Source organism: Sebastes fasciatus, chromosome 3 (assembly GCF_043250625.1).
Source record: "Sebastes fasciatus isolate fSebFas1 chromosome 3, fSebFas1.pri, whole genome shotgun sequence".
Classification (NCBI taxonomy): domain Eukaryota; kingdom Metazoa; phylum Chordata; class Actinopteri; order Perciformes; family Sebastidae; genus Sebastes; species Sebastes fasciatus.
In genome coordinates, this window is record NC_133797.1 from 31,551,271 (window position 1) to 31,569,016 (window position 17,746).

Sequence of the window (17,746 nt, forward strand, 5' to 3'; positions counted from 1 at the left end):
CCAAATATTGAGCAAATTATATATATTTTTTAGGAAAATAATATTACAATTGCAGAAAGATGACTGCATTGCTTTGAATGTATCAGAGAAGTTAAATTGTTGAATTACAGTGCATAATGCCGTAGACTGATTGCCTTTGATGTTGCACTGTTTGATCTTGGCATATATTAGATGAAAGTTATTACCAATTGTTGTTTTGTTATTCCCTTATTTCCATTTCTAATTATCTATATCCCCTTCCCTCTCCTCTGTTTATCCTTGTCTACCCTTTTAGCTCCTGAAAGAGATCAACAGGACCAGCGTCAGTCATGCGCTCCGCATCCGCAGACAAGCAGGCCAAACAGATCCTAGAGCCTATGTCACTGCTCACTTTAAGACCCTGCCCCTGGAGTTCACGCTCGGTGATGGGCGAAACTATGGTGACTTTCGTAACCGTCCACTGCAGAACGGACAGGAGTATGTTTTCTTTGTGCTTGCGCTGCTGGACCTCTCTGAGAACGTGAGTTAAAAACACAAACACACCCACACAGTTCAACCGTCTCAATGCCGGCTTGTCTAAACGTATAAAACCATGTCTTGCTCCAGACTATGTACGCCACTAGCCCTTATTCCGATCCCGTGACCTCATCGGATGTGGATCCTCAGCCAATCGTTGACGAGGAAGAGGGTCTGTTGTGGGTGGTGGGGCCTGTGCTGGCTGTCATCTTCATCGTCTGCATCGTCATCGCCATTCTCCTCTTCAAGAGGTAAGGACAGCATGATGGATACAAATAAGATAAAATACGATAATCCTTTATTAGTCCCACTGTGGGAAAATTTGCAAATGGTTTAATAAAGTATTGGGATTGGTGAGAGAAGGAGCAAGGGAGAGCGAGAGAGACAGGGTGAAAGATTAAGAGTTTTGGTGGATACGAGAAAAATAATTAGAAAGGCAGCTTACAGTACGTCTTCACAGAAGGGCAACAGATACTCTCCGGGGATTTACTTATTTTCATTTCCAATCTGGCTTGTTGCTGCTCTGTGTGTTGTATTCAATCAGAATATTTTTGGGCAGTATAGTATATTCCATGTATATTTTTAATACATTTCTTGCCTGTAGTTGGGCTGCTCTATCTCAAGCAGCAGTTCTCAAATCGCCTTTGACAGAGCAAGGTCATAAACAAGAAATAATGTAAGTTATCTCTCAGACAGCTACGCAAAATGTATAATCCCTTACTTTACTTATCTGGACTATTGCTTTAGACAGAGGTTTTTAAAGTCCGACACTGTGGGCCCCCAATCAGACAAAACTGAGACAACTACCTCAACACCTCAAGTCTACTCTAATGTCCAAAAGTATTGAGAGGGCTACATGAAAAAAGTTAATATTCATTTATTTTTGTCACTCCTTGTTATTATTCTTTGTCTTAATCATGTTTATGTTAATGCTTTGGAATATGTAAACAGGAAGTATAATGCTGGAGTTAGTTAGGTTAGTTTGCAGTGGGCTACTTGAGTCCTGGATTTTTTATCCTATATTTATTGTTGTATGCCGAATTGCTATTGGCCTAAGCATTTCCTGTTTGCAATGTACCCATGGATGTACAGACAACTATCACTTTGGTGCTGAAAGAAACTTAAAAACGTATCCTCAAGCTCTGGAGTTTTTAAGGACGGTCTTGTTTCCATGATTTCCAAGCGGATTTATGGATTTATTCATGTTGGAATCAGAGTTAATGATATCTTTATCTGTATTATGTCTGTGTGATCAGATTTGACTGAGTAATGACTCCGATAAGGAGTATAAATTTAACACACATTGTGGCAATCTGGGGCTAATGATTTGAAGTACCTTAATTGCATCTCACCTCAGGCAGTATCTTTTAAATAGTCTGGACCTAGACCTCAAACTAAATGCAAAACCTCAGAACCAAGTCGAGACTGAACGAAATCCCAGCTGGTTCATTATGCATTTCCATTATTTATGCAACATACAGGACTAACATTAAGGTATATTTATTGCGATGCTGTGCTGCTGCAGGCGACACAATCAACTTCCCAATCTGTTTGTTTACTAATCACATCTGAGTTGAGCTCACAAGTTCTCGCAGAAATTGAATAGTGTGTTTCTTCTGTAATCTGTTCTTAAAATCTATAAACGAGAGCAAAGTTGGCTAGCATAACAGATAGGGGGAAGATAACATTATCACTCATTAGCATTATTCATGATAATCATCTGTTCTGCTTGCTAGAGCTTTGTTAATGCACTAATGCAAATGCAATAATTGCTGTGACTGATGTGGCGTTGCAAAAAAATGTTAACCTCGATGGTAATAATCTAAAGTTCATAAACCCTGGAGTGTAAACTGTGGTGATCCAAAGCCATTAATGTCTCACTTGTGGCTTAGTTGCACTTTGCAACATATTTCCAGTATGTTATTATATAGTAGATGTCACAGTAAGAGGATGTGCTGCTGGGAGATAATGTGTATGCAGCATTGTGAGAAATCAGACGAAGAGTTTTTGTCATTTAGCTTTACATTCGCTGTTTATCTCTGTCTATAGGAGGTGATATTTAACTTATATAACATTGTAATAAGAAAGTGATTAGTTTTAATGAGAGGGGTAGAACGATGCTTTAGTCCCTGGTGTTTTTTTTGACTGGACACTAATGTTATTCATCCTTGTCTGTCCTTTTATCTGCTCTCTTCTCCCTGTCTGGATCCAGCAAACCTGACAGGTAAACAAACACTACCTATTACCATTTACTCTGTCCTACAGGGGTATTTCCCTTGAAAAGCTTTTGCAAATAATGCTTTAGATAATAGATCCCAAGAGAGTCAGGATTACTGTGATGTTTCTTTGATGATTGTATAGTAACCTTCAGTGCACTGGATAAAGATATAAAAGCATGCAGAATGGGGGACAATGACAACGTCACTGCATGAGTTTGTTCATGTCAATGATTTTAACTAAAAGATAGCGTAAAAGCAAAGAAAATGCGAGAACAGATGTCACTTACAACTGCTGGGAGTCTGTGAAAAAAGGCAGACATCCACCTCCATCCCGGAGAATCATTAACATATAAAAGCTGCAACACTAAACCAGCAGTCAAACCAAAGCTCTGGTAAAATTCAAAACAGAAATCTCCTGAGAATTACAGCTTTCCCTGTAAATGTCCAAAGAGCAATTTTATGCAGCTTTTCCTGGAAATTTAACATTCACATTGCTCTGATCCAGTTATTGAAACACAAATCCCCCCAAAATTGAGGTTATGCGTACGATTACAAATACCACTTTTTTCTCAGATTCAGCTTTTTTTCGTGCAGTAAAAGGTTTCAATTCATCAGATTGAGATTCATGTAAACGCTGCGTGTTGATCTGTTATTCCAGGAAAAGGGCCGAGGCTGAAGGCAGGAAGGGCAGCTTCCCCTGCAGCAAAGCCATGTCGTCCCACCATCCCACTGATCCCGTGGAGCTACGCAGAATCAACTTCCAGACTCCAGGTAAAACTAGATTATACACACACACACAGGCACAAACACCATGTGTAGTTTGATGTGTGATTCTTGAAATATTAAATGCATTGATAAGATTAACCGTGATGTTGTTTCCCTTTTCAGCCTACCGTGTATCAGTGTACCGCGGTTATCGCCGTTTGTCAAGTTAGTTGGTCTTAGTCCGCCACAGATCTTCTCTTCTTTCTGCTGTCAATGTTTCTTTCCATAATTTTCTGTCTTTCTCTTACCCATTTTCATGCTAACTAACCTTCCATCCCATATATAGGATGAAGCTGCTTGAATTGACAACATTTCATCAAAATGCCTCTGGAATACTTCTTTTTAAAAAAAAAACATTTTTTTTTTCATACTAAATTTTTAACCACCTGTGTCATAATCTTTTTTTGTCTTCACCAGCAGTGTGCATATACTCTGAGGACATGTTATTGTGCCTCAGTAACTTTCAGAACACGCACATTGTTCTTTCTGTCTGCCTGGAGAGAAAATGGTCACTTAACAAAAAAAAAAAACACACCTCCATTTGCTTCCTCCGCTGACTCTGGACCGAACACTAAACAACACCACCTCTGAGAATCCTCTCTTAACATTTTCCTCCAAAAACTTTAGTCGTAAATGTATCCAAATGGCCTCTTTTTTCTATCTCTGTGCTCGGCAGGCATGGCAAGTCACCCGCCCGTCCCCATCTCTGAGCTGGCAGATCACACTGAGCGCCTCAAGGCAAACGACAATCTCAAGTTCTCTCAAGAGTACGAGGTAGGAATGCTGATTATCTGTCCCTGAAAATCTTTTAACTTGGGAAATTCATCTGGTTTTGATGCAGTCGCGCACATATTTATCGTCGACTCATCATGTTTCTTAAGCTCAGTTCCCATTTCAATGGCGAGCGCCGTAGATTGCGCCTCGCGTAGCCTCCACAGTTAAGCCGCGTTTTGATTCGTCTTCATGGAACGATACAAGATAAAGCACATTTTTTCCTCTCTCCACTGTCTTGCCGTTATCTATACAAATACAAGAGGGAAATTGAAATTGCAAGCTCAAAGAGAGTTTGCTTACAGCCAGATGGTTATCAAGCCCTTATTTCTACGCTCTGGTGGAGAAAGAGGAGCAACAGAGATAGAAATAAAGAGTCAGCGTCAGAGAGCAGACTCACCAAGAGATACAGGAAGCAAGTGTCCTCTACAAAAAAAGATGCTTTTTGATTAGTTTCCTTCATCTTGAAGCACAGTTAATTTGGGACATAAAAAAAGCCATGTGCTTGGAGATAACAATGTGCCTGAACTTGGTTTGCTTAACTGTGGCACTAAATAAGAAAAAAACACACATCAGTAGAAATATTTACCCAACATGGTGGCTGTGCAGCGAATAGTGCGCGCATTACAATGAGCTCCGCAGAGAGCTATTAAAGGGGCAAAAATGTTTTCCTTTCCTCGCCAAAGAAATCAGCGTGGACCGACGGCCTCTGGGTGAAGAAGCAGACATAAGGCTCTAATTGGCTACCACAAGAGAGAGATAAATCGTGTGTGACAGAGACGCGTATATAGAGGAGGACAAGGACACATTATGCAAAGAGTAGAAAAACAGAGCGAGGATGTTTTAGGGAGAAAAGCGAGGATAAAGGAGGGTGGAAGAGACAGTGAGGGAGAAGCTGTATGTAATTGTGGTGTGAGTTAGAACCACTCTGTTGAGCCCCACATTCTCTCTGCATGACTGTGTGCTTTGTTCGGTGCTGAACCCTTAACGAGGGAACGAGAGAGATGGATGGATGGAGGAGGGATTGAGGGAGAGAGAGAGAGAGGCCAGAAATGATTGCGGTGTAATAATCAGACACACATGATGTTGAGCAGCGTGCGGAAAGCAGCCTCAAACACACACATACATGCATGCACTCAACCAGTACCACTCCGGTCCATTTTTTCCCCAACCAGACCATAATTATGTGTCGTAAAATATTCACAATTGCTAAATTGCTCTGGCTCTCTCCTCTTCGTCCCTCTCCATTGACAGCCCCATAATGACCTCATGTCTGCCTCTCCCAGCTAACAGCATTGGTTACACTGTAATTACCCTCCAGGAACTTAATGTGTTGGTCTAACACAACCATCCTTTCTCTCCCAGAGGAATTTATTGTGCTTTTATCATCTGTCTCTGGTAGCTATTTTTTTTTTTTTTTAAAGCGGAAAGTCCCTACATCGCTGTTGTTTCTTGAAACGGGATATCCTATTTGCCGACATTCATGTCCAAGTTCAATAATACCTTGTTAATTTTCAATTTGTCCTTGGTTTCTAATGGTGTGGTTTTGCTGCAGCAAATCTGGATAATGTGTGTGAGCTCAAATTCATGGACTTGTCCGGTTCTGGCTTTCCAAGATGCCATTTTTCTGCATTTTGAGGCTTTTTTGAGGCAGATTTTAAGAAATAACAACATCCTTGCCAGCCCTCAATTTTAAGTGGTAAAGCTTACTGTATAGCATATGCATGATATTATAAGATCATCCGTATAGGAGTTAGAACAACAAAAGTGGTACTTTCTCTTGATGTTTGTTCTTTGTTCTTTGACATTGTCTTTTGCGTCTTGTAGTCCGTCGACCCCGGTCAGCAGTTCACATGGGAGAACTCCAACTTGGAGGTCAACAAACCAAAGAACCGCTATGCTAACGTCATTGCCTATGATCACTCCAGGGTCATACTCTCCAGCATTGAGGGTAAGACACGCTGCCAGTGTGTTTGTGTGCATATGTGTGTGTGTGTGTGTCTCCGCGCTCTTGTAATTCTATCTTTGTGAGGACACACTTGAAGCGTGAGGACATTTTTAGGAAGTGACGGCATTTCGGTCACTTCTCTAAAGGGCTGTTTGAGGTTTATGACTTGATTTCAGGGTTAAGGTTACGCTAAGAGTTTAGATTGGTTATGTAGTTGTGACGGTTAAAGTCGAGATGAAACGGAAAATGCATTTTTAACCCTTTTAGATCACATCCCCTTTCATATTGTGCACCTATTTAACAATATATACAAAATAAATTACAAAAAAAATGTATTTATTTGTGTTTTTATATCAAAATCCAAGCATTCTTTTTTCCTGTAAAACAAAATATGTTATATGCTTACGTAAACTCGTACCAACCAATTTCAACCAATAATATTATGACATCCATCAATCAATCTGCAACTTTTAGCGAAAAAGGACGTGTGTGTGGAGCCACAGTCCTCTATTCTAAGACCGCTCACTTTTAGCGGTCCAATAAAATGCAAAGGATTTCATTAAAATCCCTCTTGTAACTGTACACCACTCAAATATTCAGTTTCATTGGGGAATACTCACAGCACAGAAGCTAAAGACGCTCTAACTTCCATTTCACTGGGACTTTATAGGTGCAACGTGTTATACTGAGCCACCTGCTCCAAAGAAATAGGGGTCACCTCTACTACTGGGTCCATACAATCTAAATTTACAGTTATCAGTTATTAAAAAAAGTTAACTACTAATTAACATGAGGGCAAGTATACGTAAAATTCAACCAAACTGCTGAGACTCTATCCAGCTAACTATCTTATATCCTTCGTGTGTGGCGTATATAGTTCAAGTTAGCCATCTGTGTTTACTGACCAGGGGCTGTACGGTCTCTGTCCGTCTTCCGGAGCTTCTGCACACTGTAGTCTTGGTGAGGCAGCCTCCCGGTGACAGTGAGGACGAGGCGAAGGTGCGAGTCTTTGAATTTAATCCAATTAAAACAAATTATAAAACGCACACGGACCATGGAGGTATTATTGACAAGCTCTCAGGGCAGCTCTACCTCTTCGTTCTCTGGACTGAGGGCAGACTGCCGCTACAGTGACTCACTATCTTCTCTCGAGGAACAGGTGGAATTACAAGAAAGTACGAGCAAGGGCTAGTCAGTTACAGTAGCATGCTCATTTCATCTCTGCAACACAATACATGGACCTCTTTGACATAACGTCAACACAGACATCTCTTCACATTCTGTTGATAATGTTAGTTCATTTTTTTTAATGTTTTAAACTAAAACTCAGATCTTACACGTTGCACCTTTTAAAGTTGGGAATAGAAGCTAGGGAAGCTAAGCTGCATTGTGTCAACGAGCGTCATCACAAGTATAGAAGTACGTGTGTGTTTGAGTGTATCTGCATGAATTTGCTTGTGTGAGAGATGCTCTCCATGACCAATGGGGGTATTAATAGTCCAGAGATGCATTTTATTGCCAATTCTCACACAACAAATGGCTTTGCCTGCATCAGCCATAAAAAATATAATTTCAGGATTCAAACAAACTGCTTTTTCTACCCGCTGCATCACCACATCATACAACTGATATGGTCTCTCACTTGACCATTTTTAATGTTTATGGAGATAAATTAGGCTCACACTTTATTAATAGCCTATTTTGCTGATATACTTTCATAGTGTGCTCATTTTGCAGGATTCAGTCTTTTTAAAATAGTCTAAAATTAGAAGAAAAAAAAAAATAGTCTCAGTCCTCTTCTCAGTGTGCGTTTTTTGAAGCGCACTCACCCACCTCAGCTGGGAAAGACCTGAGGCAGAGAAACTGGCAGCTCCACTGTGGAGAGAGGGAGGCAGTGGGAGGCCAAGCCCAAACAGATGAGCCTTATCTGGGCAGAGCATGTGTGAGCAGCCCTTCCACCCCCGCCTGTCCTGGAGCCCTGGCCGTCTGTCTTTCTTTCAGCTTAGAAAACACATATACTCTTGAGCATGTCCAAACACACACAAGCACACACACATACACACACACACACACACACACTCTCTACTATAGATTTAAAACACATGCCCGGGATGTGCACTAGCACAGATATGCACTTTTGCTCCCAGTCTCCTCCACATACGCTGCATGAACACACACTCTCTGCCAAGCCAGTGTAGCCACCGAGTAACTGGAAGTGTGTGTTTGTTTTATCTGCACAGTGCTTCTGCTGTAGTCCCTCGCAATAAAGTTATAGCACATCAAAGCGTTTAGCCAAGCTGTCTTTTAAAGACTGAGGTTGATAAGCATATGTTGGGAGCTCTTCTTACCGTCTGTCCCCATCCCATTTAAAATAAGTTGTGTAAACACCCCGTACTCCTCTGTCATTTAAATGTGTGTGTTTGTGTGAGTCTGTGCTGTGTGTGTGCGATGGATGCTCGGGGTTTTACGACTGTACAGGGAGTGAGTTGTGCTCATAGAAAAATCTGCTATTAGAGAATCAGCTGCAGGAGTTTCTTCCTGTCGGGATTCTCACTGTTTGCTCATTGACTTCTATCTTTTCAAATGTAAACCGCTATCAGACGACTCAAAAGGAGTTTTGTGTCCCACTTCGGCAGAATCGGGTCACGGCTGAATGCACGCGTACACGTCTGTGTGTTTGCCCGTGTGTGTACTTTGGTGTTTTGATGTGTGTGCATGTTTGAGCTGTGACTCAGTGATTTTTGGGATTATGGTATTAGGCCCCAGATGAGCAGGACTGATCCTAAATCAAACACACACAGATGGTCTCTCACATCACACACACACACACACACACATACACACAATCCCTTCCAGGACAAGCAGTGTCAGCCGAGTTTTACACAGAGACGGCCTTACAGTCATATTGCCATTCAAAGCGACACATCCAGAGTATACTCAGATTAGGCCCATGATCGTTTTAGCACGTATTATAAAACAAGACGGCTGAACAATCCAACACCAAAGGACGCTTGGCCCTGTGAAAACATTAATCTGCTTGCCATGACCTCATATGATCTGCACCCTTTATTACTGGGTCGTAAACCTGCTTTCATGGCAATAGAATTTAAATAATCCATATAGATTATTTCACCGTGAATCAGAGTAAGAATCAGGTTCATCTGCAAAAGACAGATACTGTTTCCATGCCGAAACATTCATCGTACATATGACGCACTGGAGAGAACATGAACGCATATTTCAGCATCAGTGGCATCTATTTCAGCCACCGGTTCCCCTCCGTTTTTGTCTCTCCCACCTCAACCCGTCACCATTCATTCTCCTCCTCACCTTGCACACACCTCTTTCCAATTTTTTTCCCCACCATCCTCCGTAACTTCCACTTTGTCCTCATTATGCAGGTGTCCCAGGCAGTGACTACATCAACGCTAACTATATTGATGGCTACCGCCGTCAGAACGCCTACATCGCCACTCAGGGATCCCTCCCTGAGACTTTCGGGGAATTCTGGAGGATGGTCTGGGAGCAGCACACAGCTAACATTATCATGATGACCAAGCTGGAGGAGAAGTCACGGGTAAGAAAAGGGGAATGGAAGAGACGTGGGACGGCAAGGACAGGGAAGCACAGCGCTAAGCCAACACAATACTGATGCCCAACAGAAGAGAAGGGAAGAGGAGGATGGAATAAAATAAAATCAGGCAGAAGAGGAAGGCGTAGGCAAATATTAGGATTACATGATGCAATATTAAGTAGCATTTTATGGCAAAAAGCTGGATTAGGACATCAGGATGGTAGGTTATGCACAGAACACAAGACATAGTGGAATAAATGTGGAAAGACATGATATAATTGAGAATAAATTTAGGATAGGGTAAGATATACAGTACAAGTAGCTGGGTAGGGTCAATGAATGTAGAAAAAGTAGAGTATGCAGGATAAACTATTGCAAGAAAACAATGTGAGACATTGTGTAAATACAACATACCTTTAAAGATGTTATTGTCAGCAATATACACTCACCGGCCACTTTATTAGGTACACCTTGCTAGTACCGGGTGGTCTTCATGCTGCTGTAGCCCATCTGCTTCAAGGTTGGACGTGTTGTGCGTTCAGAGATGATATTCTGCATGCCTTGGTTGTAACGAGTGGTTATTTGAGTTACTGTTGCCTTTCTATCATCTCGAACCACTCTGCCCATTCTCCTCTGACCTCTGACATCAACAAAGCATTTCCGTCCACACAACTGCCGCTCACTGGATATTTTCTCTATTTCGGACCATTCTCTGTAAACCCTAGAGATGGTTGTGCGTGAAAATCCCATTAGATCAGCAGTTTTTGAAATACTCAGACCAGCTCGTCTGGCACCAACAACCATGCCACGTTCAAAGTCACTTAAATCCCCTTTCTTCCCCATTCTGATGCTCGGTTTGAACTTCAGCAGGTCGTCTTCACCACGTCTAGATGCCTAAATGCATTGAGTTGCTGCCATGTGATTGGCTGATTAGCTATTTGTGTTAACAAGCAATTGAACAGGTGTGCCTAATAAAGTGGCCGGTGAGTGTATATATTACACTAAATGCAGAAAACAGAGGAAGTACTACAAACTACAGCCTGACAGATATTTTTCTATGAAGCAAGTGTGGCAGACCCTTATTGCCTTGGTCTATGCCAGTTTACATTAGCAAACTAGTTGCTCAGGTAGGCTACATGCAGTACATGCAGTGCATTGTTTATTTGCTTTACCTGCAGCATTCTGCTTTTCACATGGTTGAGAAAATGTCAGAAGAACCCACAGTCAGCACAGAAAAAGGGTAAAGTAGGCTCAGTGTAGAGTAGGACTGGGTTTGGTATGACTATAACGGACTATAACGCAGGAAGGTAAGAGTATGTTAGGATGAGGAAGACGTGGGTACAGAAGGGTAAGATAATAGGGTATAAAATAACAGGATAGGATGTGGAAGAGGGATGTGAGGTTGAGCGTGATTAAGTAAAATTGAGTTGAGTAGGACAAGGCCATTTTTGAAGGTTAAATTACAGTACAGTAGGAGGAATAAAGTACAGTTAGGTTAGAATAGGATTGGATATGGTTGGTTTGACAGCAGTTTGGAGGTACGAGACAGACCAGGGCAGGACAGGATGTTCATTTTTTAGGATCTGGAAGGAAAGTTGAGTCCAGATTTACTCAACAGGACAGTAGGGGAGGATATAAGGACACGTCATGTAGTACAAAAATACTTTATAGAATAGACAAACCATCATTATGATGACCAGGCTAAAAGCGCCGTGGTTAAGTGAGACGTTAGAGTGGACGTGTGGGATCGCACGAGGTGGCATGTCAGAATAGAATACAATAGAATGTAATAGAGTTGAATGGTGAGCAAGACCTAGAGGAATTACAAGTACAGCTTCATAGAGGGTAGGTAATGAATTAGAAAAATCATTTAGCTTCGAGGCATTTTGCTGTTGTTAACAGAATCTGCGCTTGAGTAAAAATTCCATGTAATGAGAATGTCATGTTAGAATAAAAATAACAAGAATGGCTCGAGGTATGAATCATGATTAAGTGCTAACCAATTATGTCCAGAGCCCTGTTCAGAAAATGATCCTTTCCTCTCATCTGTGCTTTTCTTCTCCTATTAACCTGTGTCTTGTGTTAAAACTCTGTTTCCTTTTCAACTTTTTCCAACTGTCTCTGTTGTGTCTGTTTGACCCTCAGATGCCCTCTTATTTCTTCTCTAAGGCAAGACCTCTCTTTCTCTCCTTTGCTAATCCCTTTTAAAAAATGCAACCTCACCTCACATGGTTTTCTCCTTACCTTTTTTTCCTCTATCCAGTGCCCTTTTTTTCTGCTGTTTCCCCCCTCCTTTTTGTTCTGTGCAATAGCCAGTGCATTGAGTGAGAACGCAGGATTGTTTTCAACTCACCGCAAGGCACTCATAGTTAACTTGTTCTGAAATGGGTTTTTATTGTAACCACTGCGGGTCAGAAACAGTGCACATTAGTATCTACAGTTTGCATGATCACGCCCACGACTGTTTTTCTATTTTCCTGTCTAGTGGCTATGCAGGATAGGATGCAGCCATTGAAGAAAGACAGTCTTTTACACGCTGGCTACTTGTAAGAAACACTCTGTAGTTTTGCCGCAGAATCGCTACAGAATAAAGGACTGCACCTAATTGTAAGCTGTAGGCTGTCTCATAAACATGATGAATCCTTAGTTTGTAACTGACTACTTGGCTTTAAATTCTCTAAATTCAATAAAGTAGTTGCAACAGTGGAAACAGTCAATTTGAGTATACTTAGCTGCTTATTATCAACCCACTAACTCTGTATCTACTGTTTGAGGGAGTAGTGGGCTGCTTGTTGGAGAAAATGATTTAATCTCATTTAACACCTCTCAACATTACGCCATTATGTGTTTACGCATTAACAACACAGATGATCACAGATGGTCCCGCTGTGGGAATCTTGCCAGTATCCTCCCTTTTAGCACCAATCAAAACCACACACGAGCATGGCGCAGTTATGCCGTTAGCCAATATATCAATGGATAATATAGTCTTCACACCAGGCGTTTACTGCGATCCTGTTTAGTCTCTGGCAGGGGTCTTGCCCCCCTACATGGACGACCATTTTCTGTCCCCGCAGTGTCTCAAGGTCTGGTGGGAAAACAACAGTTGAAAAGCTGTAATTACAGCCTGAACGTCCCGGGCCAAAACGCATAATCCCCAGTCTGGAGCAGTGGAATGCAGAGCGAGCTGAGCTGAGCTCCCTGCTGTCTTTGATGTGAGGACTGGAGGGATCAGCACATAACGTTTGGTTTGGCCTGATTCTGCCAAGTTCCTCCTCCCCGTTTCCCCCTCCTCTGGGATTTTTTTTCCTCTCTCCTTTGGGGTCTCCAAGGCTGGGCTGAAGAACTACAAATATGACCGCTTTATACAGGGGGATTCTAGGTGTTTTTGTGGTCAGGGACGCTGGGATTGGGTGTGCGGGGTGTAGTTTTGTAGGGATTTGTGAGGTTGGAATGTAGGGCATCAAATATGTGAGAGGCTGAACTTTAGGTATCACTTGGGTTTTCCAGCTCTGCTCTTTGTGAGAGCCCACCAACCTATGGCAATTTCATGCCACACAGTTTTCTAGTATTTAAAGCTCAACGTATGCAGGATCCCACCCCAGGAAGCAGATCTCTCTCTCTCTCCACCCTGTCTCTCTCTCTGTCACTCTTCACTCCACACACTTATTAAAACCACTTTTCACATGCTGAGTTGTCGCTATATGCACATTTTTTCCGAACATTACTGTCTGAATTTGCAAAAAAAGCTCTCTCACTGATCTGCTTCAACACTCCCCTCCCTTTTTTTGGCGTCTGTACACGAGCACACGCACTCCAAGTCAGCTCTCTCTTTCTCTCTTCCTTCACAAAAATGTGTACAGACATATGCAAACTGCTCTGCATCTCTCACAGCGTCTTCCCTCTTCCCCGTGTAGGTGAAGTGTGATCAGTACTGGCCGACACGGGGCACAGAGACCTACGGCCTCATCCAGGTCACTCTGCTGGACACAGTGGAGCTGGCCACCTATTCTGTCAGGACCTTCGCTCTTTACAAGGTAACATGACATGTGCGGTGGAGTGTGTATTGATCTGTTGAAATATTTATGCACACTAGTTTGTGTGTTTGTGCTCGATTCTGTGGCCATGTCACAGTTTGTACATAAATATGCAGTTGCCTGTATTTGTGATCCAACATGACGAACAACCACATGAGAACAGAATGTTTTTTTGTTTATCTCTTCATACATTATTGAGCCTTCCAATGAGATTGAAAGTGATTCATCATTCATAATAGTGGCCTATTTTTTTCTTAGAATAGTTAGTTGTTGAATTGAAAGAACGTATTTTGTATGTACAGAAATCTTAAAGAGCTACTACACTTTATAATCTTATTCCAGCTTTCCCGCCCCCTCACCCTGGCCTTTTGCTTTATTGATCATATCCAACTTTATGTTTCAAAAACTCCAAGAAGCTCCCCCAGATATTTACAGAAACTGACAGTTAGTTTTTCCATAGCAACACATGCAGATAAATTCTTAACATATTGGTTCATACTTGGTTTGTTCACATTTTTCCATTCTGTGGCTACTGAATTATTGTCTCATCTAAAATGAAATGGAGCTTCTGTCTGCTTCAATAAACCAACAGTATATTCATAGTTTGTTCACGTATATATGCTAGCCAAGAATTGTACATTTTAAAGGATAAGTCTGGTGATATTCTATATTTTTCTTGTTGTCAACAAATCGCAGGGAAACGCCAAAACCAACAATAAATTGATCCTACTAACAAGTGTCGGTCGTGTAGCCAAAGCCTGATATACTGCAGCTTAATCCTCTGTGCCACAGACCTCCATCATCCCAAAACTATTAAAACACATCAGTGAGCCACACTGTTGCTCTCTGAAAATAAACTACAGTGCCCATGTTCATGGTAATAATAACGTCACAGTCCGTCCCACATACACTGTCCTGCTGCTGTAAATACCCACTGGGCCACCAAAAGTGTATTAATCCATGGCTGGAAAATAATCCCCCAAATTTACTCCTGTTTTTAACAATGTTTCACAGCTGTTTTAGGAAATTAGTATTATTTTTTTATATTTGTGACCTGTTTTTAAAGATTTACATCTTCATTAAGAGCAATTGGGCCTGTGGCCGAGTACCACAAGCAGGGTAGCGAAGTCAGAAAGTACTGCAACACATTGTGGGTTTTGGTCTTTTCATGTCTGTTGACAATAACAACACTGTAGAGTAACACCAGCTTTATCTTTAACACTCTTGTCCGTCTGCTTGTCCAGAGCGGCTCCAATGAGAAGCGCGAGGTTCGTCACTTCCAGTTCACCGCCTGGCCAGACCACGGGGTGCCTGAACACCCCACCCCGTTCCTGGCCTTCCTACGAAGGGTCAAAGCATGCAACCCTCCAGACGCCGGTCCCATGGTCGTCCATTGCAGGTGTGTGTGTGTGTGTGTGTTTGTCAGTGCTTTATCCATGTTTTTTATTGATTGTAATTCACTGTACTGAAATAATGACTAAAATCACCAAGGAAAACAATCCAGTGGTCCCTGACCACAAAGAAAATACATTTGATCCTTGATTATGTGTGTGTGCTTGCATGAAACACTTATGTGTTATTTTGGGTTTTACTTGGCAGCATTATTTTCAAAAGCCAGGGAGTCTGTGAATCTGAACAAGAGTCCAAGAGCACTTGTATAAAATCATTCACAGGTCCTGAACTGAAATGAGACTGACCTGCCATTATACAAACCCATAACCATCCTCACTGGCTTAGTGAGGCCACATTCCTCCTCTAACAACAGCCATCATCTAAAGGTTTTACAACTACAGCAGCCGCCATGCTGACCCTCTTTTCCATAAGTAGCTTTCAGTGTTCAGTATTTACTGTTTAAGCTGCTGGTACTGTAGATCTGAGTTCGCAAGTTTATATTCAAATGAGCTGCTCGTCTGAGCAGCAGGAGGCTCGCGCGTTGGTTGGAGGGGAAAATTTTGGAAACCTGTCATTGCAATCTTGGCACAATGTTGAGCTCCAGAGCTGGAATGAAGCTGCTAGCAGGAAGAGAAGGAGAGAAGACGAAGGGTAGCAGAAGGAGTATGAAGCGGAAGCTCTCGGGAGGAAGAATTAGCGAGGTATAGATGGTGGAAGGAAGAGGAAAGGGGGATTGAGGAATGATTGAGAGGGAGAGTTAGCGAGGGACTGGGAGTTAGAGGAGGAGATACGTGCAGAATGAGAGAGAAGGTGAGGTCAAATACGGGACGCGGTGAATGGAAATGATGAATTAAAGAAAAGGGAAGGTGGAGAGAAAATGGAGTACAAATGCAAGAGTGAAAAAGTGGCGGGGCCGGTGTGAGAGCGTCGGAAGGGTACTTGGAGGGAAGATAAAGAGGCAGGGAGACGAGGGCGGGAGGGGGGGTGAAAAGGTTGGCAGGAGAGGAGCTCTTCCTAATCTTCCGTAGCAGTCAGATGGAGTATCTAACAGGATTATCAGTCAAATTTAATTATCCCGGCAAGACTCCATCATAATGTGCCTTAACATATCAACCGGCTTCTGTGTCAAATAATGGACCGAATCTCATTCCACCTGAACAACAGACATGCTAGCGCGCACATACACACTGATATTAATTTAACCATATAAAGAGGTTTTTTATTCACTTGCGGAAACTTGCTTGGTCAGGGTGTTTCACCATTTAGGTACTAGCACAGCAGAAATGTGAAGTGTTTGGGTGGGCAGCTAAATGTATTATATTTCTGGATTGTATGTCGATAGGAGAGGATATCTTCCTAATGCCAGTCAGACGGTGATGCTGACTCATCGCTGATGTCAATTTGTACGTCCTTTGTTGGAAATATTGCTGGCTGGCATCTTTGTGATACTTAGTTGATTTAGGCACAGTATGTTAGAGCTTTTGCAATATGCAACAGGGCCAGGTTTGTACCAGGTTTGAAGACACGGCACACACTCAGGGAAAATGATTTGCTCAACAACTCGTACCCTATAGGTTATGTGAAAATATCATCATCATCACCATCTGCTCCCTTTTTCTATTCCCTGGCTCAGTGCCGGAGTGGGTCGCACAGGCTGCTTCATCGTGATCGACGCCATGGCGGAGCGAATCAAGCACGAGAAGGCTCTCGACATCTACGGCCATGTCACGCTGATGCGCTCCCAGAGGAACTACATGGTCCAGACGGAGGATCAGTACATCTTCATTCATGATGCGCTGCTGGAGGCCGTGACCTGCGGGAACACCGAGGTCCCCGCGAGGAACCTCTTCTCCTACATCCAGAGGCTGACGCAGATCGAACCGGGGGAGAATGTCACCGGCATGGAGCTGGAGTTCAAGGTGAGGACTAATCATCACAATGTCCTTGAAGGTTGTAACATTAGGTCAGACTGATGGTGATAATGTGACACTTTACTGGTTTCTGTTACCTTTTTCTTGCCCCTCGACACACAGAAGGATAAACATCAGAGTCCTGTAGATTTGGTACTGTAGATATTCCGTGCCTCCTATGAATCAATGTCTAAAGAAAATATTGAAGGCTTAGAGCTGGAGATTAAGGTGAGGCTGTATCCTGAGAGTCTTCGTTAAGGTATAGAGGTCTTAAGGTTGTAACTCTGGAGTTAAGGAAGTATTCTTACTTAGAGGAACAGTTTGACACAATGCTTATTTACTTTCTTGCTGAGGATTACGAGATCGATACTACTCTCATGTCTGTCTGTTCAATATCATTCGAACAAAAATATAAGGGTAAAAACGACATGTTGTGATGGACTATTTGTCGGCATACCGCAGTGACTTCCTGGCGTCCTGTTGTCACCATGGGGTTGCCAGGAAACCAGCAGAGATGGAATGAATTCACTTTACCTGGCCAAGTCTTTCACATAACCTATGTGTTAATTAGTGAGCTGGTAGGCGGATTTATTGACTGTTTGACGGAGCCAGATAGCTCGTTTCCCCCGTTTCCA

At 42.3% G+C, this 17,746-nt stretch overlaps 1 protein-coding gene across 4 annotated transcripts in view; it reads left to right on the plus strand.

Annotated features, from left to right (window-relative positions):
• The window catches only part of ptprdb (protein tyrosine phosphatase receptor type Db), a 229,609-nt gene that overhangs the window by 201,520 nt on the left and 10,343 nt on the right, over positions 1-17,746 (plus strand). For all 4 annotated transcript variants that reach the window (XM_074630242.1, XM_074630243.1, XM_074630244.1 and 1 more), the window contains 12 exons: positions 275-499; positions 586-746; positions 2,708-2,719; positions 3,373-3,485; positions 3,603-3,644; positions 4,156-4,253; positions 6,078-6,201; positions 9,600-9,775; positions 11,918-11,941; positions 13,690-13,809; positions 15,054-15,208; positions 16,835-17,120. In XM_074630242.1, coding sequence (XP_074486343.1) covers positions 275-499; positions 586-746; positions 2,708-2,719; positions 3,373-3,485; positions 3,603-3,644; positions 4,156-4,253; positions 6,078-6,201; positions 9,600-9,775; positions 11,918-11,941; positions 13,690-13,809; positions 15,054-15,208; positions 16,835-17,120 — 1,536 coding nt within the window. The remainder of the gene's footprint in view (positions 1-274; positions 500-585; positions 747-2,707; positions 2,720-3,372; positions 3,486-3,602; positions 3,645-4,155; positions 4,254-6,077; positions 6,202-9,599; positions 9,776-11,917; positions 11,942-13,689; positions 13,810-15,053; positions 15,209-16,834; positions 17,121-17,746) is intronic.